This window comes from Octopus bimaculoides, chromosome 11 (genome assembly GCF_046866305.1).
Source record: "Octopus bimaculoides isolate indiv1 chromosome 11, ASM4686630v1, whole genome shotgun sequence".
In the NCBI taxonomy this organism is placed as follows: Eukaryota; Metazoa; Mollusca; class Cephalopoda; order Octopoda; family Octopodidae; genus Octopus; species Octopus bimaculoides.
In genome coordinates this window covers 29,004,963-29,032,497 of record NC_142938.1, presented here as the reverse complement: position 1 = coordinate 29,032,497, position 27,535 = coordinate 29,004,963, and the positions used below count along the sequence as shown (strand labels likewise).

The window sequence follows — 27,535 nt, the reverse complement described above, 5'->3', positions numbered from 1 at the left end:
GATTTCATAGGCAACTTAAGGCTGCCTTACGCGCCTCGCCCAACCCGCAGTCTTGGATTGAATTTCTTCCGGTCGTCCTCCTTGGATGCCGGACTGCGGTCAAAGCTGACCTGGATTTCTCCTCGGCGGAGCTTCTTTACGGTACCACACTGGCGTTGCCTGGTACGATGGTGGTACCAGACTCGTCACAACCACCACATCCAGAGTCCTATGTTACTCGGTTGAGGGAGTATTTCTCCAATCTTCCAGCTATGGGTCCCAGACAACAGTCACCTCCCTCTCAAGTGCCAGAAGACATTGAGTCTTGGTCTCATGTGTTTATTAGGGATGATTCTGTCAAAGGACCCCTTGTTTCTCCCTATAAAGGACCCTTTCGTGTGCTTTCTCGCACTCCAAAGTTCTTCAAGGTCGACGCTAATGGTCGTACAGAGATTGTGTATGTCGACCGTCTGAAAAAAAGCGTACCTTGACATACAGTCAGCTTCCGTGGACGACGTGCCCGCTTTTCAAACACCGCACACACCAACATCAACACCATCACAAACACACACACCAGAAACCACTCCACCTTCGTCGTTGCGACAAAACTCAAGTGACCCTTATGTCACTAGATCTGGCCGGACAGTGCATTAGCCAAAGAAACTTTCCAACACAATATACATTTGACATTTTTGTGCCGCCGGCATTTCATTTCTCTGTACAAACAAACATTGTTTTTCTTCCATTTCTGTGCACAGTAACGTGCTAAAAGAAAATATGTACACATTACATATTGTTTCAACCTTTGCATACACATTTGCTCACGCCAACACCTTCGTTGCAACTTTCTTTCACACAGACCCTTTATCTCTAGGTCTGGCTGAACTTTTCATGTTGAACAGAACTTTTTTCTTACTCACATCGTGTAGGATGCAAAAGTTTTGCTTCCATTATTGCATCCGACAGAGCATTGCTTTGCAAATTTATTGAGCTTGTCATTCTTTGTTTTAACAAAGCAATTTTGTTTTTTCATTGTATAATTTTAGCCATGTTTTCTGGGTTCGGCAGCCATCTTGTTTCCGCGCCCTCTACAATCTTTCCTTGTTTCGTGCTATGCACTCGGGGGGAGACATTGTAGTGGCGCGTGTGGCCGCCATCTTGGGAAGTGCCATTGCGCATGTGCAAGGGACTTGCCGTCAGCGGAAGTACCCGGGCACGCATGCACAATGCAACAGGTGGAGAGAGAGCAATAGCGTTGATCTCTTTTCTCTCTAGCAGCTGTCGTGACAACACGTTCTTCCAGTGCTCTCTCAACTCGATACCGACATGTGGTCGAAGCTTCCTTGGTATTCTAGCGGCATGCCTGTTCACCCAGGAACGAAAAGGCTCTACACCAACCTAGAATAAATTATTGATCTGTTGTTACCGTTATCCCTCGTGTTGTTGTATTTCTGGATTTTAATGATTAATATAAGAACTGGGGAGAGACGGTCGAGCCGTCATATCTCATCCAATTCTTATGCGTGTGTGCGCGCGTTATGAATAACGCATTGTTTGAAGTAATATGTATATAGAGAATTTCTATGAATTGATCACTGAGTCGCTATCATTCGGGCAATGCTTTTTAGCATGCACGAACACGTAGGTAGCTCTTGAGTTCCGAAAGTTGTTTGAAATTCGCATTACATGTGACACAGTGTTGTCTTGTATGAGTTATGAACATACATACAGAAAGAAGTGGGAGAGAGGTTTACTTAGAAAAGTAACAATAAATAGATTAAGCAAAATATATTCGATGTTCAAGTTCAACCGAATCTGCTAAACCTTGCTTGAATTTGTAATTTTAAGAACGTTCTAAAATTTGATTTCAGTTACTTTCCCTGTAAATAAAAAAACATGCCAGTTATCTCCCTTAATAGACTGACACTTGTCTCTCAACAGTTGGAAATAGAAGAAAACATCCATACAAAAAATTACAAGGAAATGGGATTTGAAGACATTTTTTTGGATGGCGGAGGTTTATGTTCGATTATATTTCTTTTACCTTTTGAAGCTGACTCAATGATTGTAATATTGTCTTCCTCTTTAACAAACATGATATATGTGTAGCAGAGCTACATATTACATAGTAATATGAGTCGACCTACACGGCAGACGAATATATTGATGAGGCGTCTAGCCTCGCTTTGATACTGTAGCCTCGTTCTGAGACACTAGCCTCAATCTGAGCTACATTATAGAAACGGCCTCAGTTCCTTCCAGGCTTTAGTCAAAGATACATGTCTTCTCTGCAGCTCTACGCGCATTCTCCCACGTGCGACTCACATGTCTATTCACCTCGAAGATATTTATGACACACACACATTCTCAAAATGACTGTTCTCATTACACACATGCATACATACTGTAATGCAAATATATGTTACTTCTTTCAGCGCAAAAGCAAAAATCAAAACTTTCTTTGTATGCAAATACGTTTTTGTATCATACTACATGCGTCCACCACAAAAGGTGAACACAAAATAAACAATATATTTATACACAAAAATGTCTTATGGTGATTCATGCTGTTTTCCCATTTAATAACACGTACTTAATAACAGCCAATAACCCATTTAATAACAGCCAACGATAGCCGCTATATATGTTTATAAATAATTGTTTTTATCATAGTATAGTCACAAGGACCGAAATTTGGGAGAAGGGATAAGACAAAAGTGTATGACTGGTACTTTATTTTATCACCACCCCACCCCTCCCTCACGAAGGGAGGAAAAAACAAAGTTGACTTCAGCGAGATTCGAACGCCAGATGTAAATAGCCAAATAAAGGTTTTTCCCCGCCACTACGAGCTGAAAACCTTAATGCAGTTCTGTAACAATTCTGCCTGCTTTTTTGTTTGCTCTTTTTAAAAACTTCATGAGTCAGAAGGAAGGGGCATGGTACAAGACATTTGAAGGCCCTTCAAGACCAATGAGTTTGATGTTGTTAAGGTTTTGTTAAATTGTTGTAAGTCAATACCTATAGGAAACTAGTGAGGAAAACGATTCCAGTGGATTGATTTTCTGGGAAGAAATAGTTTGTGAACCCAAGCAAGTTCAACCCATCAAGAGTGATAAGAGAAGGAGATTCAAATGGATTGAGGTGCCTGGATGGTGGGGGTCAGTAACCAACCAATTCTGAGGACCAAAAGGAATATAGTAATATAATAGAAAATATTAGGAATTGCATAAAAAAAATTATATTTTGAGCAATGTAGAAATATGATTTATTGCAGACAAGTTTTAATAACAAAATCTGAATCTCTTCAGTTTCGCTCACAGATTTTTTAATTATTCTTTTTTTTTTTTTTAACTAAACAGTTTGAAACTTCGTATACTGGTGTAATTTCTCACGCTGAACACGGTTTACTTTCGACATTTTTGACAAAATTTCGCATTATAGAAGTTATTTCGTGTTAAAGTTGTCGTATTTGGATAATTTTAACCAATCAACATGTATTCAATTGCGGAAAACTTCTGCTGTAATCGAAGAGCAACAACTTCTGGGTTGTCTCTACTAAATGTCACCACTCTGTTCTATTTTATTTTTGTTTACTGCCTGTGCTTCATGCTACACGCTTTTTTTTCTTTTTGCTTTTCGATCTCCGCTTTGTACATTTGAACTTTTACCACTTGTACAAAGGGGCGATCGAAAAGCAAAAAAAAAAACCAAGCGGATCATATGGACTCCGGTTGAGACTTACTAGGCTAGAGTATGTCCATAAGTGATAGAATATGAATTAGCTGAGTGGCCCTTCTCCAAGATGTATAAGAACACCATTCCAGATGTGACAGCAGTACTCCATTATGGGCTTTACCTGAGTCTTGTAGAGTGTCTACAGCTGTTGTGGGGCTGAAATATTTTCTGACTCGTAAAGGAAGGGCCAGCTTGCAGTACTAGTTATGTTAAGGACGTTTTCCCTGGGAGATATCCTCAGTGATAATGAGGCCCGGCATTCAGAACAACTTCAAAAGTTCTAGCTAAGTATACTTCATTTTTAGTGATGGTGGGAGGGGATGCAGTGTAGTAATGTTTTCTTGATGCGAGCAGTGCTTGAGCGGTTTTTTTCTGTCAATAGAGACAAGGTTGGCATGGTTCCACAGAAGGATTCTTCCAAAGTTTTTGCTTATGGAATCAATGCGGGCTCGATGTGTAGTATCTAGGCTGCATGTGAATGATGCACAGTTGGGGAAAGTTAGAGGAGAATGAAGAATTCTGTCATATGAATATATTAAAGAGACAATTGCAAATTGAGATTCAGCTTAACCATAAATTCTTGAAGTAACAGTGTTTTAAATAAAAGTAACAATTAAATTATGTAGGCCATACCAAAAACAGAATCATTTCCGTATCAAATTTTATATCAGGTACTAGCAGAGATACACGACGCTGCTCGGGATTAAAATGGTATAGTTTGTATATATGTATATATATTACAGTTATGTTGAAATAGGTGGAGTAAATGATGGCCTAATTCGACTAAACAACATATATGTCCGTTTGGAGGAGACTATGGCCTAACCAATCATGGAAAATTGGGAGTGGAGGTGTAATTTTTGAAACCATCTAAAAGCTGTTAGTGGATATACTCGCCTTCGAGGGGTCAGCGCTGCATCTAACATAACCCATCCTATGATTGACAGTGAAATCAATGGAGGTATAATGGAGATATTGTACGTAAATGGGTACATTCTGGAAATGGGCTGCAATGGGAGACGGCGTCAGGGAAGTGAACTGTTGAAATGTTGCAGAAGGCGAAGGGTTGACATTGGATTGCTGGTGTTGCTGTAGAATAAGAAACGTAAAGTGAGCCTATGCTGTCACATGAGAATATGTAGTAATAAATTACTTCAAAAAATAAGGCATGGTATGTATATAGTATGTCTGTATTTGTGTACGCAGTGTCAATTAACGAAATATAATCGAAATTGTAGTCGTGGCCAATACTGCCTGACTGGCACCCGTGCTGGTGGCACATAATAAGCACCATTCGAACGTGAGTTGATACTAGTACCGCCTGAATGGCTCCTGTGCTGGTGGCACGTAAAAAGCACCATCTGAATGTGGCCGATGCCAGTGCCCCTTGACTGGCTCCCGTGCCGGCGACTCGTAAAAAGCACCATCTGAACGTGGTCGATGCCAGTACCCCCTGGCTGGCTCCCATGCCGGTGACACGTAAAAAGCACCCACTACACTCGGAGTGGTCGACGTTAGGAAGGGCATCCAGCTGTAGAAACATTGCCAGATCAGATTGGAGCCTGGTGCAGCCCACTGGCATGCCAGACCTCAGTGGAACCGTCCAATCCATGCCAGCACGGAATGTGGACGTTAATCAATAATGATGGTGAAGCAAATGAACGAAATAGAAGTCACTGACAAAATTTTGTGCTGCATCTGAGAAAGTAACGGTCAGTTCATGATATATATGTGTGTATGTATGTGTGCATGTATGTATGTATGTGTGTATGTATGTATGCATGCATGAGTAAATGTGCATGCATGCATGTACGCATACACGTATGTATGTATGTTTGTATGTATGTTTGTGAGCATTTACGTATAAGTATGTAGACGTGTTTGTATGTGTGTATATGTGTATGCACATGTAAATATATGTTTATGTACTGATATGTATGTCTGTTCAAGTTGTATATATAGCTGTTACTCCGTTGAAGGTTGTGTATATATATATATATATATATATATATATATATAGTTAAAAAAAACAATAACAAAAAAACAAAAAAACAACAAAGTGAGGACGTGATATGGATAGTATTATTGGACGCTCAGGAAAGGAAAGAGAGAGTGTATGACGTTTCGGGCGTAGCCCTTCGTCGGAAAGATGGAAAGTTCGGAGAATGGAAGAACGGAGAAAGAGGAAAATGGTACCGATGCCCACGAGGTTACATATATATATATATATATATATATATATATATATATGTTCCAAGCACAGGATCTCGGATCAAGTCAGTTGCTATGTAAGTACATCTATGAAAAAAGAAAGATTATCTCTATAAAATGCTATATTGTTTTAATCGAAATAAATAATAAAATTTCCTATTGACACTTACCAACCTTCACATACATATAGTATGTTTAATAACATACCTAACACGGAAAGACGCACACACTGTGAGACATGCCCACTATCATACACTCATGCACATACATTCAGACAGATACGTAGTCATATACAAAATGTGACATCGTCATTGTCGTCATGGTTAGTAAAAGTATAAAAGTGAAACAATGTATTACATTTCAATATAGATGTTATTCTTTCACTGTTATTCTTCAAGTTTTGACACGTAATACAGAACCAGTGCCAATGTTGCATCGTTTTAATCCAAAAAAATTACATGTTGACACTCCTGGGATGTGATAGTATTACCATGTAAAATTTGATTTGATTTAGTTCAGCCGTTTGAGAATGCATTGGGAACAGACAGAGAGACAAAGTATTTTATATATACTAGCCAACGCACTCCTCCTTTGAACAGTGTAATTATTATAATGGTGCACTCCTGTGGACGGTTTAAGTTGAATTAGCCTGCAGTTAGAAGTCGTTTCAAGTTGATAAACATAAAATGTATAATTAGCATTTTCGTTAGCAGTTTATGATATGGTATTAAGAAACTTAGGTAATGAATAAATTTTTTTGAATGCAAATTTGGCAGTTAGTAATAAATGAAAGTCCATGAAATGGGATTGCAATTGCAGTAGGCATTAGGAATCCTATATCTTACTTGATGCATTTTGCATCATTACTTATTTTTCTCGTAATACCAGACAACCGCATTGAAGTCTTTTTTTTTTTTTTTTCAATGAAAGTCATGTATGATAAAGAAAAGCAAACGTTCATAGCAAACACACAAATAGAAAAATAGCATATACAAAAATAAATGCCAGAGCATGCACGAAGAGGGGTCATTGAAGGTAATGTACTGTTAACAGCAATCAGGGGAATGAAGCAAAATATCAATGAAATGCTTGCAAGAAGTGTGATAGCTAACGGCTACAGTTTGGTGTAGATGTGAAGAATTCAGTAGAGGAATAACTACTGTAGGGCTGTTTTGTAAACGACATTTTTGGTTTTTCCTTCAGGAGCATAGATGAATAAGTTGTCTGGATGGCCAACTCTGGAACAACTGACATAGAACTGTCCATGTGAAAAGCACGATGTTTGAAGGTCCAATCTGACAACTTCAGCAACTAACCTTGTGCTTTGTTAATTGTCATGGCGAAGCTGAGTTTCAGAGGGAATTGAAGTCTCTACATAGTGTAGGGGCAGTCTGTTGGGGTTAGCGGAATTTTCAGAACGAAAACGGTATCGTTTTTGCCCTGTCCGTGATAATTTGGGCTTCAATGACGTGGTCCATCATTTGTTTGACCACAAGATGAGTTCCATTGTATAGTGTGGGTGCGTTTAGTTTGCGCAACCGACTTTAAAGTGAAGTTCATGGGGAAGGAGTCCTGGGGGTTCTTGGAAGTTGAGAAATTCTCTTAGAAATTGTGTAACCTGATCGAGGTCGGTAACGGTGTCAACTGATCTGTAACAATGTTCTAGAGAAGGTAGCTGAGTAAGTCGTAGTTAAGAGTGTTGACAGCTGCATTTGAAGGTGCAAGAACAGCCCTGTCACGAAGCCAGTCTGGTTTTATGCATTCCGTTGTAAGATTTGGGTAAACGGCAGAACATAAGTCAGTGTGACAAATGGTGGTAGTGTCGATGAATCCATTGTCATCGGACGTAATTTGTCCATTGCCGAAAACTGGGTTGTAGGCTGACCAGTCTGTAGGAGTGATCTCATGTTGATGGTAAGTTGTTTCGATTGGACATGCGACCAAAGCAGGGATTTTTTAAGGCAGGCATTATGTTCATCAGCGGTGTTCGTTTGGGTATAATAGAGTTTGTCAAACATTTCCTGCAAGAAGTTGAGTCGCACCTCCAAGGATGTTGTTGTTTGATCTAAGGTCTCACATTGTGGTATGAAGTGCTTGTAGGGAACATTTCTGGGACATAGTTGCTTCATCCCAAACAATGAGTTTACACTTTTACAAAATTGTCGCTTCGTCCGAGGAATGCATTATTCGGCACATTGAGTTTTCCTGATGTGCTACATTGAAAGGCAATTTGAAGGTAAAGTGTGCTGTTCGGCTGCCGTCGAGACTATTCCTGAGCAGGCAACTGCAACAGCAGCTTCGCAAGAAGATTCAGGAGGAATGTTTTTCCAGTTCCACCGGGTTCGTCTAAGATGATTCCGCTAGTGTGTGTAGATGTTTCTGAAGACGAAATTGGGCAATTTTTCAATATGACTCGCAAAAATGTCAAACTAAACATCTGATCCAACAGCTTTTAAGGTAAAGCGTTCGGTCAAATCCGTAAAAAAATTTCATAAATTAATTTTTGTGGGTGGAAATGTACATTTCTCATGATGTCACTTTATGCTGACATCAAACGAAATGTACATTTCCAGCCACAGAAATAAATAAATAAAAATTTTTTACGGAATTTACCGAACTGTGTACGTTGTAGGATGTTTCTGAGATTGAGGCCACACACACACACACACACCTTCCGGTGTAAGGGAGACAATCAATTTTTGCCCGTTACTTAGCAAAGAGTTACCTCTTTTGTCCACAATAATCACTATAGAAGGTTTTTCTGACCTTCTGAACCTAGATGCCCCAGTGACAAATCCAAACAGTGTAGAACTTTCCGTGGAACATAAGTGATATATTTATTTGCAAAGCATGGATGAAATCGAATGAGAAATATTGATAGATAACACATGAAAGAATGAATCTAAGAACAAGAATATGAGTCGTTAAACATAGATCTTATTATTGTATGATGAAATATTTTCATTTATACTTTGTGTATTTATTCATAATATAACTATACAGTGACTTTAGTTATGATATATGAATATATATTTTTACACATCAAATAAAACAGATGTATCACATCTCTCTCATGAAAATACATGTTACACAAAATATGAGTATTCCAGAAGCATGTTATAGTTTCTATTAAAAATATCAATGAGGTAAGTTATCTCACCAGTGAAGATATAGTTGTGGTTATATAGAATTGGTTATTTATCAAAGTTATATCCTGTTTCCTGTGTGAAAAAATTATTGTTAGATAACTTTCATTTTTAAAGAATGTCTGTTGACAACGATATGGTTACTCTTCTGTATGAACATGTCTATGGCTAGTTAAGTTACTTCCTTGAGAGAATGATTTACCACAGATATCACAGTGATATGGTTTTTCTCCTGTATGAATACGTTTGTGTTTAGTTAAGTCACTAGATCCAGAGAATGACTTGCCACAGATATCACAGTGATATGGCTTCTCTCCTGTATGAATACGTATGTGACTAGTTAACCCACCATTTTCAGAAAATGATTTACCACATATATCACAATGAAATGGCTTCTCTCCTGTATGAATATGTTTGTGTTTAGTTAAGACACTACTTAGAGAGAAGGATTTATCACAAATATCACAGTGATATGGCTTCTCCCCTGTGTGAGTGCGTTTGTGAGTAATTAACTTACAACTTATGGAGAATGTTTTACCACAGATATCACACTGATTTGGCTTTTCTCCTGTATGAATACGTTTGTGTTTAGTCAAGTTACAATTTTCAGAGAATGATTTACCACAGATATCACAATGATATGGTTTCTCACCTGTATGAATACGTTTGTGTTTAGTTAAGTGATCATTTTGAGAGAATGACTTACCACAGATATCACAGTAATATGGTTTCTCTCCTGTATGAATATGTCTATGGCTTGTTAGGTTACTTCCTTGAGAGAATGACTTACCACAAACATCACAGTGATATGGTTTCTCTCCGGTATGAATACGTTTGTGTGTAGTTAAGTTACAACTTCCAGAGAATGATTTGCCACAGATATTACAATGGTATGGCTTCTCTCCTGTATGAATATGCTTGTGTATAGTCAAAGTATTTCCATGAGAGAATGATTTACCACAGATATCACAATGATATGGCTTCTCTCCTGTATGAATACGTCTATGTTTAATTAAGCTACTACGTAAAGAGAATGATTTACCACAGATATCACAATGGTATGGCATCTCTCCTGTATGAATGCTCTTGTGTTCAGTCAAATTATTTTTATGAGAGAATGATTTACCACAGATATCACAGTGATATGGTTTCACTCCTGTATGAATATGTTTGTGGGTAGTTAGGTTTCCTTTATGAGAGAATGATTTTTTACAGACTTCACAGTGATATATTTTGACTCCCTCTCCAGAAAAATCAGTCCTTCTCACTGTTTGAAATTTTACCTTGTTCTTACATAATTCACTTTCCATAATTTTCTTTCATTCAGCACCATACAATAGCTTTCTCCTTATTTAATACTAACAAATATTTTTTCGGATATATCTCTATCAACTGTACAACTGTGGTCTTTGCTGATATCTAAAGAGGCTACAAACTTCTTGATAAATTTGACCAAGTTTATTTGAAAACAAAATCATTTTGTTCCACACATTCCAAATAGTGAAGTAGAGAAATCTTTGTTATTAATCTCATTCAGAAGAAATATTTTGTAGTAATTCGACCATAAATTTCTATAAAGAGGACTATATCAGTCTATTCAGTATAACATCTTGCCTTTAGTTTTTAAAAGATGATAAATAATGATGATGTATCTGAAGTATAAAAATTCCTTTGACGCCAGTGTCATCTGATATTCTGAAATAATAGAGAAATGAAGAAAGATATTTAAAGAGTAAGCATTCAACAAAGGAAAGTTCCAATCATTTCTTATTTTACCAAAATGGTGAAATAATTTACTAGTGAAATGTAAAATAGAAACAAAAATCTACTTTGTTTTCATATTTACTAATGATTTCAATAACTGCTCTCATAAATAATACAAAGGCATTCTAAACATGACCATCCAGTTAATGCATCATTTAATGTACACATACACATGCGCACGTGTGTGTGTGTGTTTGGTGAACTCACCTGTTGTAAATAACAGATGAAAGCTCTGCATTGCACAGGTGTACAGTATACCACATATTAGATGTGTCTAAGTGATAACAAAGCAATGTGAAAAGTACTTTACTCAAGAATACATTGCAATAGGAATTGAAAGCCTGATTCTATGATCATGAGTGCAACACCCTAAGCACTCAGCCATGTGCTTTACAGGAAAAAACTTTTCATATTCTTTAAGCATTTCAGTCTCTCTCTCTCTTCAGAGAAAATGATTATACTAAGGTTAGTATTTCCTTGATGTTACTCCAGATCTAAATACTGGACTATACCAACCATATAAACTGAAAGAGTGCATAAGTTATGTAAATAAAAATTCTAATCATCCTAGAAGCATCATAAATTCTATTATTGAAAATATATCAACTTGTATTTTGAGGCTTTCTGCTAACCATGCATTATCTGAAGCTGGGTATAAGGACAAAATTTTCTATATCCAGAATCAAAATACTGATAAAATTCCCTATAATGGTAGGATATTAAATATGATGAAACTTGATAGTGAGTGCAATAAAAATAAATACACCAAGCAATCTTATTTAAGTAAGTGGTAGTAAGAATAATGATACAAATAAGATTGGTAAAAAAGGAAATATTGAAGATAAACATATTAATATTAATAAGCATAAAGGCTGTGAGCTGGCAAAATCTTAAGCACACCAGACAAAATGTCAAATGGCATTTCATAAATCCTAACATTCTGGGTTCAAATGCTGCTGGGGTTGACTTTGCCTTTCATCCTTGCAGAATTGGTAAAATAAGTACCAGTTGAGCACTGAGATCAATTTAATTGATTTAGCCCCTCCCTCAAAATCACTGGCCTAATGCCAAAATTTGAAACCAATAATAAAAAGCATGGATTTAACTCTGTAGATACTAAATGTATGATTGGTATAAACATTAACAACATCAATAATAATAATAATAATCCTTTCTATGATAGGCACAAGGCCTGCAGTTTGAGGGGAGGGGATTGTTGATCACATCAACTCAGTATTTGACTGGTATTTAATTTATCGACCCCAAAAGAATGAAAGGCAAAGTCAACCTTGACAGAATCTGAACTCAGAACTAGCAACAAGCGAAATACTGCTAAGCATTTCGCCCAGTGTGCTAACGATTCTGCCAGCTCACCACCTTTATAATAATAATAATAATAATAATAATAATAATAATAATAATAATAATAATGATGATGATGAGTCTATAGATATGTATAACTTTAAGCATAAACATTATGGCAAGAGAACAGCTCAGAATTAAGAACTGTGAAAATGTTGATAATGCTGATATTAAGAAAAACATATATATAGATAACAGAAAAACTAAATTAAGGAATATTATCCAGTGTAATGCACCACTTGCATCTTACATAGCTACTAACCTTTCTTGGAAATTCTTTGCTGCGCTGGATAAATATTTCCCACCTTTAAGTATGTACAGGAAATTATTTAATCACTATAGAGTAAAATTTTCCAATTCAATCACCAGAAATTTGGCTGAAATTATAGCAACACATAAAAAAAGAAAAATTAGACAGTATCTCAACTTGAAATTAATAAACATAAGTAGAACTGATAGTGTAAATTGTGAAATTAACTCTAATGGTAATTTTTCTGAACTGCATTCTAATACTTTAGGTAAAAGTAATTCTGACTGTAAAATTGATAATACCTTTAAGATAACACCTCATAATAATACTGATTATAATACTGCTAATAATGCTTCACCTACTGAGAGGAAATTTAGTATTAATTCCTTTAACCATGAGTTTCACATACGAGTAAGTAAATGCCTTTGTAATTTCAAAAACAAAATTATGTCTTTTAGAAACTCAAAATTGTCAGAGTGTAAGTATCTTGAGAGAAAAGCTGAACATAAGAAGCATCAGTAGTGGTGTGCAAGAGAGACGATTGCGCTGGTTTGGACATGTGGTGAGAATGAATGAGGATAGCTGCGTGAAAAAGTGCCACTCCCTAACAGTTGAGGGAACCCGTGGAAGAGGTAGGCCCAGGAAGACCTGGGCTGAGGTGGTGAGGCAAGACCTTCGAACATTGGGCCTCACCGAGGCGATGACTACTGACCGAGACCTTTGGAAATGTGCTATGCGTGAGAAGACCCGGCAAGCCAAGTGAGATCGTTGCCAGGGCCCCTGGACTGGCTCTTGTGCGGGTGGCACATAAGATGTACCATCCTGAGCGTGACCGTTGCCAGTACCGCCTGACTGGCCTTGTAGGGTTTTCGAGCGAGATCGTTGCCAGTGCCCCTGGACTGGCTCTTGTGCGGGTGGCACATAAAAAACACCATTTCGAGCGTGGCCGTTTTCGTGCGGGTGACACGTAAAAGCACCCACTACACTCTCTGAGTGGTTGGCGTTAGGAAGGGCATCCAGCTGTAGAAACTCTGCCAAATTAGATTGGAGCCTGGTGTTGCCATCCGGTTTCACCAGTCCTCAGTCAAATCGTCCAACCCATGCTAGCATGGAAAGCGGACGTTAAACGATGATGATGATGATGATGAATGTAAGGTCATTACATAGGATCATACATATTATTACATAGGTTCTTCTGCTAGAATTTGGAAATCTAGATCACAATATCATTCTTCTTTAGTTTAGAAGAAAATGTAATTCTACAAATCTTAGTAAATGCATTTGGGATTTTAAAAAAGAGGAACATTAACTATGATACAAAGTTGTCCATTATTAGTTGCACACCATTGCACAATACTGGTAATTTTAAATGTGATCTTTGCCTCGAGGAAATGTATTATATAAATACTTCAAAATTAGAATTATTAAATTGTAGAAACAATCTTAAATAAAAATGTTCTCATAAATCTAGAAAAGCATTTAAATATTTCAGTAGTAAATAATGCATTGATTATAATTGTTTTTCTCTTAATCTAATAAGCATAATTTTCTAAACAAATTTTTTAACATGTTTAATATACAGCTAACTAATTGTCATGATGTAGAATCTCTGTTCACATTTTATTCTTTTGTTATTTTCTGAAATCATCAAAAGTTAAATTAGTAAACTGGCTTTTCCTAGAATATTATATTTCTTCTTAATGTTCTTTTTGTATGCATTCATCTATTGGAGATATTTTCTTAGTGCACTTTGAATTTAGCCCACTTGGGGTTGTCTTGATAATGTTGTGTTAGTATATATTTTCAGATATATTAATCTAACTGGTATTTTATACTTTTTTCTAGTATCTAAATATGATGGCACAAAAGACACGATTGTTGGTAATGCATAGTGTAATCAATTAAAGATGTGATTTTCTCCATTCTTGATTTTGTTGTCTTATACGCCAAATGTCTCGAACTTCTGCTAAGTAATATTTGGAGTTACTTGTCATACATGGACACTGGATGTTAATTTTACTTGAATTTATTGATATCTGACTGATATAGTCAACGAAATTTGTTTCACACTGAATGCTTTATTGATATTCGCCTGGATTTATTATTCTCTTTAGTGGGGGGGGGGGGGCACTTCAAGATGTGGCATGAAATAAATCAGTTATGGAAGAAACTCAGAGCGAGTAAGGTTATAAATATTAGCACATAACTTAAAACAAAAAAAAAAAAAAACTGGTGTGGGGGAATGTTTGGTGGGTAGCTGAAAATGCAGGTTGGGTCAGGTGTGTGTATATATACATACATACATATATAGAGAGAGTTTTAGGTGAACAGGTGACTGGCAGGTTTCCTAAAGTTAGTATCACAAACCATATGATTTGCATCGCAGAACTCCAGCAGCTGGATTCCCTCCTCATTGCGGGAACCAAAACCATAGCCTCCATGTATGCCATGGAAGCCCCCTGCATGTTATCCAACATGCCCATTGAAGTTGTCAGCCACAAAGGGAAGGTCCCTGTCATTCATCAACAAGGTAGTCTGCAAGAGGGTGTCATAAAATCAGTCTTTCTATTCATCAGATAGCCCTGGAACCTCCTTAGAGGTAATGAATAATTTCTGCTACCTAGGGGACCAAATTAGTAATGGGGGAGGATATACAGAGAGAATAAGAAAAATGGGAGAAAATTCAGAGATCTTTCACCTCTGTTATGAGCCAAAGGTTTCTTTCTCCAGGCAAAGGGAATATTGTATGATGCATCCATGCACACAGCAATTCTACATTGTAGTGAGATGTGAGCCCTGAATGCAGAGGACATGTAAAGGCTAGGGAGGAATGAGACTAGTATGCTTCACTGGGTCTGTTATGTAAGTGTACATGTGCAACAGTGTGCTAGAAATTAGACATAAGAGGAATTAGACACAGTGAGCAAGAGTGCAGATTGCACTGGTTTGATCATGTGATACAGATGGATGCTGATAGCTCCATAAGAAGTGCTGATCTCTCAAACTGGATGGAACTTGTGGAAGACGGACACCCAAGAAGACATGGGAGGAGGAAGAACTGAAGGATGACCTCAGAAAACTGAACCTTTCAGATGAGATGACAAAGGACTGAGATACCTGGCACTTTGCTGTACTCAAGAAGACCCTTCCTCCACAGCAGAAGTTTTAAAACAGCATCCCTTTGTGAAGTGGATTAGCTTGAAAAAATCCTGTGCAGGTGTCAGGTAAAAAGCATTTGTGCAAGTACCATGTAAAAGGCACTTGTGCCAGTGGCATCTTATTAACACTTGCACTGGTAGCACATTAGAAGCACCCAGCACATACTGTAAAGTGGTTGGTGTTAGGAAAGGCATCTAGCCACAGAAACCAAGCTAACTCAGACTGGAACCTGATGCAGTTTTCATCATCATCATCATCTTATATATTTACACATACATTTATATAGTTGAGCACTATATAATTGGTTACCAATAGTTTCATGTCAACCATTGCACTTGACAATATCGATAACTCTTCAAACTGCTGACCAAAAATGCATACTTTTATGCAGGATATATATATATATATATATATATATATATATATATATGTAGATAGATAGAGAGATAGAGAGATACACATAATATATATATATATATATATATATATATATATATATATATATACATACATACATATATATATATATACATACATATATATACATACATACATACATACATACATATATATATATATATACACACATACATACACACATATATACACACATATGTACACACACATATATATATACACACATATATATATATACACACACATATCTATATATACATATGCACACACACACAAACACATATAGTTAATTAAAAAAACACTTATCAGAAAAGCTCACTCAACAAAATTTAATATAGAGTTACCCAAGGTTTCGCACCCACAAAGGCAAGCCTTGTGGACAGGTCGTCAGACTCTATATGAATACAAAATTTTAAAATATCTATGTCACAGATGTGAGGGAACGCTCGGAACGAAAAAACGTTAATGAGTATAGCATATTTCCCCTTGATCAGAGGGCAAAAAAATGCTTAATAGACTCAGAGAGGCCTAACAAGCAAACAGGGAGATTCAGTTTTCTAGTAAGTAGTGCTTGAAGTGGATAAATTTAGAAAACACTTCTTTACGGCTCTTTAATGCACCAAGCTTCTGATAGTATTTTAAGAATTTTGGTTCTCTCAACAATGCAGATCTTGCAACGGCCACTTCTATTAATATATGGGCCTGGATAATCAATTAATTTCCATCTGACATCACATGATATCCCTTGATCTAAGGTGCCACACATGGCAGGCCAGGGATGTGACAAACTGCCACAGATAATGAACAAACTACAGAAGCAGATTGAGTGACCAGTACAAATGCCACACCTAGAAATAATGACCTATCCAGAACCAACAACTTGGAGGTATCTGCCCTACCCCAGTTCTGCCATATCAGACGAGGACCAATCATTCATCTTCAACACCGATGGGATGACCAGCCCCATGCCATATGTTGCCAGGAGTGCGAATAGGGCCACATCCCATGTTTATAAATATATTAGTTTAGCAAGTACTTCTTTGAAAAAACGTTTTCTTAACCATGAGTCCTTCAGAGTTCAGCAAAGATGGTTTGTCATGTCCTTGGCTCACCATGTGTGGCACCTCAGAGATCAAGGGTCCCCGTGTGCTGTCAAGTGGAAATTGATTATCTGGGCCTGTATATTAATAGAAGTGGTTGTTGCAAGATTTACATCACGGAGAAAACCAAAATTCTTAAAACCTATAAGAAGCCTGGCACATTAAACAGATGTAAAGGAGTGTTTTCTAAATGTATCCACTTCAAGCACTACTTGGATCTCCCAGTTTGCTCGTTAGACCTCTCCAAGTCTATTAAGGTTCCTCCCCTCTGATCAAGAGGAAATAACCCATACTCATTAACGTTTTTTTCTATTCCTCATGTTCTGAGCATTTCCTCACATCTGCGACATAGATATTTTAAAATTTTGTATTCATATAGAGTCTGATGAGCTGTCCACCATGCTTGCCTTTGTAGGTGCAAAATCTTAGGTAACTCTATATTAAAGTTTTGTTGTTATATATATGCGTATGTGTGTATACACACACATATACAGGCATACCTGTATATAGATACATAAATATATATGTATATATATATATATATATATGTCACGTAACTGTCACACAAAAAGCGTTGGGCCTCACGGAGGCAAAGTGGGCAATGCCGGTGGCATGTGGAAAGCTCCTTTCAAGTGTTAGGCTTCAGAGAGGCAATGATGAACAACTGAGACCATGGTATTATGTCATGCTTGAGAAGAAGACCCATCAAGCCGAGTAAAATCACAGTCGAGGCAGATACTGGTGTCATGCAAATGGCACCCATGTCAATGGCTTATAAAAGTACCCATTATACTCTCAGAGTGGTTGGCATTAGGAAGGGCATCCAGCCGTAGAAACTATGCCAAATCAGACTGGAATCTGGTGCAGCCTTCCAGCTTGCCAGCCCTGGTCAAACTGTCCAACCCATGCCAGCATGGACAATGGTTGTTAAATGATGATGATGATGATAGATAGATAGATAGATAGATATAGATATATATTCATATATAAATTGGAAGCAGCTTGAGAGATATAAACAATATCAAACACATATACACAAGGTATGCATTTTGCTAGTTCGTAGGTGATCTGTGTTTATAGGCATAAGAGAATATATTATCAATTTGCCTGGTGTTACAACACTTAGAAGTCATAGACAAGTGAGATAACTCGCATCTGGTCCCATTCAGGAATGACAGACATCTATGAGTTGTCATTTTTGAAACTTGTTAATACCACATGCCCAAAACAAGACCTAATGTAAACTAAATTGCTGTCTATGACTATATGCAAAATGGTATAAGAACCATCTGCTGGAATGCCCTACCATTTCACAGCATGGAAAACAAATTCAAATCTAAATAAGAAGCAGCGCAAGGGATATAATCAATATTGAACACACATATATTATATAGTCTTGGTTTGCTCAGGAATAGAAAAAAAAGAACTGGAATGGAAAAGGCGTGAAAAGTAGTGACATTTTTCCAGCAGGGAGAGAAGTTTTCTCCCAAGGAACAATGTCAACTGTGGCCAAAAGCTGTCAGCTGCGCATGTGTACATATTTGTCATTCTCTTGACTAAAGAAGGGGAACAACCATGTTATCAAAACAAATACACATGTACATATGCACAGCTGACAGTATTCCATGGGAGAAAACTCATCTTCTGTCCTCAAAATTTATCTATACATACATATATATATTTATTTATTTATTTATTTATGTGTAGGTGTCTGTGTTTGTCCCCCTGCCATCGCTTGACAACTGATGCTGGTGTGTTTATGTCCCCATACAGGGGCAGACCCAGGGGTGGGGCTGATGGGCGCATGCCCATCTCAAGAAAAGAAGTGCACCCTTCTAAATAATGTTATTACGTCCTTTTCTCCTGGAATTGTATTCCCTTTTGACCTTGTGCGGTCCCTTCAAAAAATTCCTGGGACCATACCTGCCATAATTTAGTGGTTCAGCAAAAGAGACCAATAGAATAAGTACTAGGCTTACAAAGAATAAGTCCTGAGATTTATTTCTTTGACTAAAAACCCTTTAAGGTGGTGCTACAGCATGGCCACAATCAAATGACTGAAGCAAGTAAAAGAATAAAAGAATATATATATATATCCCTCCAGCATAAAAGAGGCTATGCTATGTGCTTGCTGCCTGCATGTCTGAAGATTTATCAATATTGCCAAGTCGGTCCAAAAACATCAGTAATATTCTAACCAATAATATACTACTCAACAATATAAAAACATAACCCTGTATTTTCTTTTTACAAAGGTGAGCTGAAAAATTTATAGGCTGACTATGAAGGAGTGGTGCTAGAGCTGTGAAATCTAGCAATGTATTAATTTCAACACTTCTCATTAATAATTGCATTTTTTCTTTCCATGTGAACTGACATCTGATTGTTCACAGAAGACTTCAAAAGTAACTGGTAGCAACAGACATGATGTCATCATCACTGCGATAGTGGTTCCCAGCCAAGTGTTTTTTTCATTCTGGGGAACAGATTACAGTCAGGTGGGGCCCAATCAGGAGAATAGGAAGGATGATCAACCAGTTCAAAGCTACAGTCAGCCACAGCAGCCATTGAAAACAAGGACTTCTGTGCTGGAGCATTGTCCTGATGAAACAAAACCCCATTCAATAGCCTTCCTGGGCATTTAGTCTCAATAGCCTTTTGTAACTGCCTTGGCAAGTTGGAATAGTATTCCCAAAAAACTGAGGCCATCACCTGCAAATGAAATGACGTTCGCCTTCTTTGGAGCAAGCAAGGAGGGATGTTTCCACAGCATGGAAACATCCACGTTTCCTTACTTTTTTCAAATATATCCAAAGAAAAGATCTCTTTTGTGTTGCATCAACAATTTGTGATCTGACATTGTTATTTTGAAGTAGAATATTCTCCTCTTGAGATACCCTAACCAGTCGGTCATCTGTAGTGGAAACAAAATTATGTCCACATCTCTATGCATATTTAGGCATCAGTTTCAGTCGCTTTGCCTTGGTTTCATCTGATTCAGTTGCCTGTCTTTCCCTCTGCCGTTATGCCTTTGCTGCTAAATTTTCTTTTTCAGTCGCATATTATACATAAATGAAACCTCATTAAAAACTATATTGTTTAGCGTACTAGAAATCGTGTGTTGAAACAGATATTGTACTTCGGGATGGTCATTTTTGTTTGTGCCAAATAAACACATGCACTATATATTTTTTCTTCATTCATTTATTACTGTTCTTATTTTATTATTTTAACTCACGTCCATTGTCCAGAAATATTTTGTCACACATCTGTTACCTCTTCAGTGTGTCCTTGTTTGTGTGTGTGTGTGCATGCATGTGTGTGTGTGTGTATGCATGTGTGTGTTCTATAGTTTTTAGCAGCTGTGTGGTCTTCCCCTCAGCCCCATCCTCTCACCCTAAGGTGTGAACGAGTGAAAAAATTATATACAGTGCAGGTGTTTATTTGGCAAAAAAAAAAATGACCGTCCCAAAATACAACAATATATATATATATATATATATATGTTGTTGTTGTATTTTGGAACGGTCATTTTGTTTTGGTGGTATTTTTTCACCAAATAATTGAACTACCTAGCAGGTTTAGGAGTAGCACAATTAACCTAGGAATGGAAAATGAAATTGAAGGGTGGTTATTGTGGAGGTCATTGCACTTTAATGATCATAGAACATATAAGTTTGCAAGCATTGGAAAGTAGAGCTACTGAAGTGTTTTTGGTGTAGATTACGGATAATGACTACAAAATATAGTTGTTTTAGATGAAAGCAAAATTTCTTGTCAGAAACAGCCACATAAATGGTGTAAGGAAATTGAAGAAAGACATTGAAACTTCCTAACTGTGAGTTTATGGCGTCTGCCATGTCCGCCTATATAATCATATATCTATATATATATATATTTATATATATATATATATATATACAGCATTCCCTCACCATATCACGGTTCACCTATCATGGGTTATTATTTAAGCCTATGTCGATTCCTCCATGGTGTTTTTATGCATTTATAATAAAATAAATATATATAGTGGTATGTGTAGCAAAAGGTGTTGTTGATGGTTCAATGTACATTGTCGGGTGTAGCAGATGAAGATAGGTGTGTTGGACAACATCAAAGGAAAACAATGAAGAAAGCATCAGAATGTAGTTTAAATAACTTATTTGATCAACAGTTGCATATATGTCTTGGATACACAAAGCTTGATTCAAAATGTCAATAAAAGCCACTACATAAAGTCAACTGCTTTGAGTTGACTAACGTAAAAAAAAAGCAACAGCAGAAATAGAATGTTGATGTGATGAGATAGTACAAGGCATCTTTTGTGTCTGTGTTTGTCATTTGGTCAGGTCTTGTTGTTTTTCTCTCCTGTCCGTTCGTGTTCTGCAGCTGCTATTGTGTTGTTTCACTGGTCACTGCTTGCTCAGCCTGCCATCTGGCTCACTCGTGACTGCTTGCCTGTTGCTAGCTGTCTGGCTATTTGTCGCGTGTTTAAGGAAACTGTATTTATAATGGTCATCCTAGGGTAGAAGAATAGATATACCATAGGAGTTTCTATTTATCTAGGTTACCTGCTGTCCAGTTGAACCTTCAGTAACGCAACTCAGGTTGGAAGTCAAATGGAAATCCATCCATCACTTTTTGACAGGACAAAGAAATTTCTTTCACGCCTGTTTGGCCAGTGGTGGATCAGGCAAGAGAGAATCCTCAGATTTGGTTTCAAATCTCAGCTCAGAAAATGAAATGTTCGTTTTTACATATATACAAATTATAAAAATAATTTTTAAAATATGCAGTGCAGTACTGTTTCTACTTCGCAGATTTTAGCCTATCACGGGGGTTTGAGAACACCTGTGATAGTCAAGGGATTACTGTATATATGTATATCCTCATCATCATCATCATCGTTTGACATCCACTTTTCCAAGCTTGCATGGGTTGGACAGAATTTATTGAGGTACATTTTCTACAGCTGGACGCCCTTCCTGTTGCCAACCTTCACCTCGGACTTGTCTCAGAACACTGGAAACAAAGGATTCTGATGGCATGATAGTGTGATATTCAGTTACAACTATCATGTGATGTCAAGGCAAAATGACAATAATACACACACACTCTAACACTACATACATGTACACACAGATAGACAGAAAGGTAGGATATGTTTTCTTTCAGTTTGTTTGTGCCAAATCATCATTTAATATAATACTGAAACCCTAAAATAAAAATAAAAGGAAATATTTTTTGATTGGATAGATAATAAACGACCTAATCATACACGCACACACACACACATACACACAGTTATACATCCTCCAAGAGAAACTGGGGCTCACTTCCAGATGTCTTTGTCATCGGTGGAAAGTTTGATTAACAAAATTTCCTACTTATGTTTAGCCTACTACATTATGTTTCGAAAGAATTGGTTAATGTTTACAATTTGACCCGGAAACGAAAATCAGAAAAAAATAGTACAACGGATGTAAAAAAAATGTGTAGGAAACGAATATTAAAAAAGAATGCAGGCAAAGCAATGGGAAGGTGGAAAGAGGACCTCGGAAAATTCACAAGATCCAAGTTTTTCCCTCATAACTTTTAGGAAAATGGGGTTTGTATATATATATAGATGTATACAGATGTATGTATATGTAGTGAAACTAACACCTCGATCGCCATTATATACAATGAAACCATCTTCTCTCACTATAAATATACAAACACGCGAGCGTAGTAGAAAACATCTTTCCTTGTCATCACCTGACTGACTATTATTTGAAGCGGCAACTACTTCGTACCGTTCCCGCCAGAACGTAAACTGACCAATCACAGCCCTTAATAAGGTCACATGATAGTGTTCTTCTAATGCCTTCTGTGGAGCCTACTTTCAGCTATAAATAGCCTGCTAGATACCCAGCTAATTTGTCTCGGTTCAGATCTCTTAGACATCTGTTCCGTGTACCACACAGCAGCAGCAGCAGTTCCAGCGACAACATCAACACCACTACAACTACGACTACCAGCATCGCCGCCGCCAGTCAACACGACACTACTACTACCAGCGTCAACACGATTCTACGTACACCAGCTAAGCATATATATATATATGGGCGTTGCCAGTGCCACTGAACTGGCTCCTGTGCAGGTGACACATAAAAACACCATTTGAGCGTGGACGTTGCCAGTACTGCCTGACTGGCCCTCGTGCCGGTGACACGTAAAAAGCACCCACTACACTCTCAGAGTGATTGACGTTAGGAAGGGTATCCAGCTGTAGAAACTCTGCCAGATCAGATTGGAGCCTGGTACAGCCATCTGGCTCTGCTCACCAGTCCTCAGTTCAACCGTCCAACCCATGCCAGCATGGAAAGCGGACGTTAAACGATGATGATGATATATGTGTGTATCTTTCTCTCTCTCTCTCTCCATATATATATATAGAGAGAGAGAGAGAGAGAGTAATAAGTGAATGAGAATAATGACGGAAGGGTTAAAAAAGCGTAAAAATAATTGAAGGTAAAATGAAACAAAATTGAAGCCAAAACATTAAAAATTATTGAAAGTGGGTAGAAATAAACACTACGTAAGTGTACTAGTACTACACTAGGATATCTGTAGAAAGTTGAATATGATTTCGGAAGATAACAAGGAAAAATTCGGATCTTGGGAAGTTTCCGAAAGTCTTCTCCCCACCTCAAGATTTTGTCGCAAATTACTTTATAATTGTAATGTATGCCATATGAAAGGTATTTAAACAAAATTTCAAAAACAAAAAAAAAACATTTTCTTACGATTCAGATTTTGGCAAGACTTCTACATCCCCCCCCCCCCACCCACCAAAAAAAACTACCCTTTTTTTTCATTGACACAAACCCCCCCTTTTTGGCTACGGGGAATACGAATCTGCAAAAATAAATGGCAAAAATCGGCATTTTTTTTAAATAAACAAATTTGGGAGAAAATTGGGAGCGGGGACGGGCAGAAGTTTTTCCAAGATTTTCCCCACGAATTTCTTTATAATCGTAATGTATGAAGTTTGAAAGGTATTTATACAAAGTTTCATTTAAAAGAAAACCCAATTTTCCTAAAAGTTATGACGGAAAAACTCGGATCTTGTGAATTTTCAGAGGTCCTCTCCCCGCCCTACTGTTGCTTTGCGCGCATTTTTTTTTTTTTTTTTTTTCATATTCGTTTCCTACACATTTTTTTTTACACTCGTTGCACTATCTTTTTCTGATTTTCGTTTCCGGGTTAAGTTGTAAACATTAAGAGAGAGAGAGAATAGGAAAGAAAAAAAACCATTAATTCAACATCAAATGTCTCAATTGGTACCACACTACAAGGTTCAACGGAACCTACTGAAGCAAGCCTCGCGGCATTACCACAGGCGATGGCAAGTCTAAGACGTTAGAACAGCCAAGCACTTTCGCCAGCATTACCTGATACCTCGGTAAGGCAAGCCGTCAACGACGGTTAAAACTTCGCTGTTGGCGGTCCAGTCCCTACAAACGTCACAGGCAGGAAGAAATGGTTCACTGATAACTCATCATGTTGCGTAATGACCATGAGTAAGTTATTGGAGAGTTAAAAAGTAAAGACTTCTTTGCCTTTCTGAATTGTTATAATTATTATTATAAATTAGAAATAATATCCTTTGTCGAATACGCCCCTGATGTATAGGCACCCCACCAACCTTCAACTCCACCACAAAACAATGTAACCGTCTAAGCCGACGCACGATATAGTTATGAACGTTGTTCACACGTGATGAACTAAAATTAATTAAACTGACTTAATTACCGTTTAAAAGTATATTTGATGATTACATACATTGTACATCGGTGCTCAAAGTTCTTCCATGCGTAACCACATTTTACTGTGTTAGCAAAGACATTATTTACGTCACTTCCGCTTCGTAGTGACGGTAAAGGGCTTTCCTATAAGTAGGTTATCTCCCTTGGCTAGGCGGCGCTCCATGTAGACAATTAAACTTCCGCAGACAATCCACGCTATTGTTATTGTTTTACGTCTTATCATGGACTAGCAGTATAGCCCGGCGCTGCTCGGGATTAAGCTAGGATTATTAAATGATTAAGTGCTTTATTTCAAACCAAAATAAGTAACATCGACATCAGAATTGGTTTGCTGGCAATTTGATTGGGAAATCTCATAAGGAATCAGTTTATTGGTTATTTTCACTCATTGACTCTTTTTTTAAATGTTGCATTAGAGATCTGCATAGGAAAAGGTTGATCTGAAGGTTTGCATTGGGGATCTGGATTGGAGTAACTTAGGAAAGCTTACCAACAACCTTAACCAAAAAATAAGGGGCCTGTCCCTTCTAGGTTAACTCTAACCCTAACCCTAATCCTAATCCTAACCGTAACACCCTAGTGGAAATCGTGCGGGTGTTAATCTGAAAAATTACCAAACCGTTTTTGTGGTCCGAAAAACGGGTTGGGGGGGGGGGGCTGACAAATTGTTATATACGTTTTTGTTTCATAGTTGTGAAATATAAACAAAACTCTTTCGCTCCCAAAGTAGTATATGTGCGTATGTGTGAGAATGAGAGGGGGGAGAAAGATGAACGATTTAAAATAAATAAATGATTTAAAATAAATATATTTTAATTGTTATGTGAGAAAGTATATATAATCTTATTATAGAATATAGTGTCTTTCAAAAACATCTTATATTTGAAACTATATCTCATGTTTAAGAAAAGAAATGCATTTTACTCTGTCTTCCTTAGCTACATTTTCTTTCGTAATACGCTTTGTCTCCCTCTTCCACTTGTTCGTTCCTTTTTTTATTTTTTGTTAGACGCTGTCTTGGTGAGAGAAATTTTTTTCCTTAGCCGCTTTGTCTCCCTCTTCCACTTTTTCATTTTTTTTTTTTAGACGCTTGGCAAACTGTTTCTCCCCTTGTCACAAACACACTATTTCTTTCTTTCTCTCTCTCTTTCTTTCTTTCTCTCTCTCTTTCTTTCTTTCTTTCTCTCTCTCTCTCCTTCACGCGTGTACACACAGATTTGACTTCGCCATGTCAAACTTCAAAATTGGTAAAAGTTTATCGATTTTTACAGCTATACGCGGATGCCTCTGAGAGAAAAAGTTGACAGAAACACAGATAGGGTCATGAACAATGTCCTCCTAAAATTGGAGCGACATGCGTGCTAATTTGTGGACGTGCATAACCCACATCACGTACACACACACACACAAACATCTTGTGTTTTATAGATATTGATATAAAGCAGCTAGATGATTCAGCTATCGAAGTACTTACTGTGCCCGAGTTAAAGAAATATTTAAGATTATATGGACAGTATGTTACTGGAAGAAAGGCGGACTTGATTGAAAGGTTGAAAGGTATAAAAATTCTGTCGAAGAAGAATGTCAACAAAGTAAATTGATCGGACGTTAAGTCTGAAGTATCGGACGATACTTCAGACAGGAATAAGCAGAAGCTTATATCTCCTCTCGGTGAAGTATTGCCTGATCCCAATCTGCTTTCAGCAGATTGGACTAAAGATCTTTGTAAGTTGCCGAATTTCACAGATAATGACATTTATAATTACCTCGTGTTACGGATGAAGGCAAAGCAACAGTTAAGGAGTGGCATATTTTACCACGACAGACACGTACACAGCATCGAATACCACGATGTTAGTGAAAGCTGCTCTCACTGTATTGTCCGGTGTCTGGTAATCCCTTCGATACTGACATCAAACCAAAAAAAGAATCCTGACCACAGAGTGTGGGTAATTATGTCAAAGGTCACTGGCAATGTGCATTCAGCTGATTGCAACTGCACTGCAGGGTAAGAGCCTGTTTAATTATTCTGACTTTTTTCCCTTGTATAATAAATTGAATTTTTTATGGATGTAAGGAAATAAATTTATAATCAAAACAATAAATTAATGAGTCTTAATTTTGAATTTTTTTTTTTATTCGTCATATTTATCAAATACAAATGCACATACACATATCTCAAGTTTATCTAATAGTCTATTTCTTATTTTAGACAAGAAGCCTGTAACCATATCGGAGCTTTATTACATGCCCTTGTGGACATAGCTACCAATAAGAAACGTGGGACCTTGGCACCAACTTCTATGAAATGCAAGTGGAATAATCCAAGAAAGCTGAACAACTGTCATTTGGAAAAAACCTTAGCGATAGTTTTTCAAGTGTAGCAGGTGATACAACTGCAAAGCCCTTTGAGGCTACTGTAAATTTAGTACGTTTCAAAGAAAGATTACGCAAAGGTGATTCAAATGCAGGGTGGCTAACTAATTTTGAGAAAGTCAGCAAACTTGATAACACTCCAGACCAAGGTGTCTCTGCGACGACACAAGTCCCTAATATTAAAGACAACATTGACTTTCAATTTCACGACAGCACAAATTT

At 37.3% G+C, this 27,535-nt stretch overlaps 1 protein-coding gene across 4 annotated transcripts; it reads right to left on the bottom strand.

The window, feature by feature from the left end:
* Positions 1-1,484: 1,484 nt before the first annotated feature.
* Positions 1,485-26,930, bottom strand: LOC106874255 (uncharacterized). Of its 4 annotated transcripts, none has more exons than XR_016243627.1 (3): positions 24,924-26,930; positions 12,463-12,577; positions 1,485-4,806 (listed from the first exon to the last, which is right to left on the bottom strand). XR_016243627.1 is itself a non-coding variant. In XM_052971662.2 (3 exons), the coding sequence occupies exon 3, from the start codon at positions 10,382-10,384 to the stop codon at positions 9,215-9,217; it is 1,170 nt and encodes a 389-aa protein (XP_052827622.1). In that variant the 5' UTR covers positions 10,385-10,769; positions 12,463-12,577; positions 24,924-26,930; the 3' UTR covers positions 5,782-9,214. The 4 variants fall into 4 exon arrangements, 3 of the variants coding, with proteins under 3 accessions (XP_052827622.1, XP_089215848.1, XP_089215847.1); XM_052971662.2 differs by lacking the exon at positions 1,485-4,806 and adding an exon at positions 5,782-10,769; XM_089359722.1 differs by lacking the exon at positions 1,485-4,806 and adding an exon at positions 5,782-10,769 and having other exon boundaries at positions 12,463-12,536.
* Positions 26,931-27,535: the final 605 nt, after the last annotated feature.

Bases quoted from the DNA above. Each gene is read 5' to 3' on its own strand.
- LOC106874255 (XM_052971662.2), bottom strand. From the start codon at position 10,384: ATGGAAAGTGAATTATGTAAGAACAAGGTAAAATTTCAAACAGTGAGA.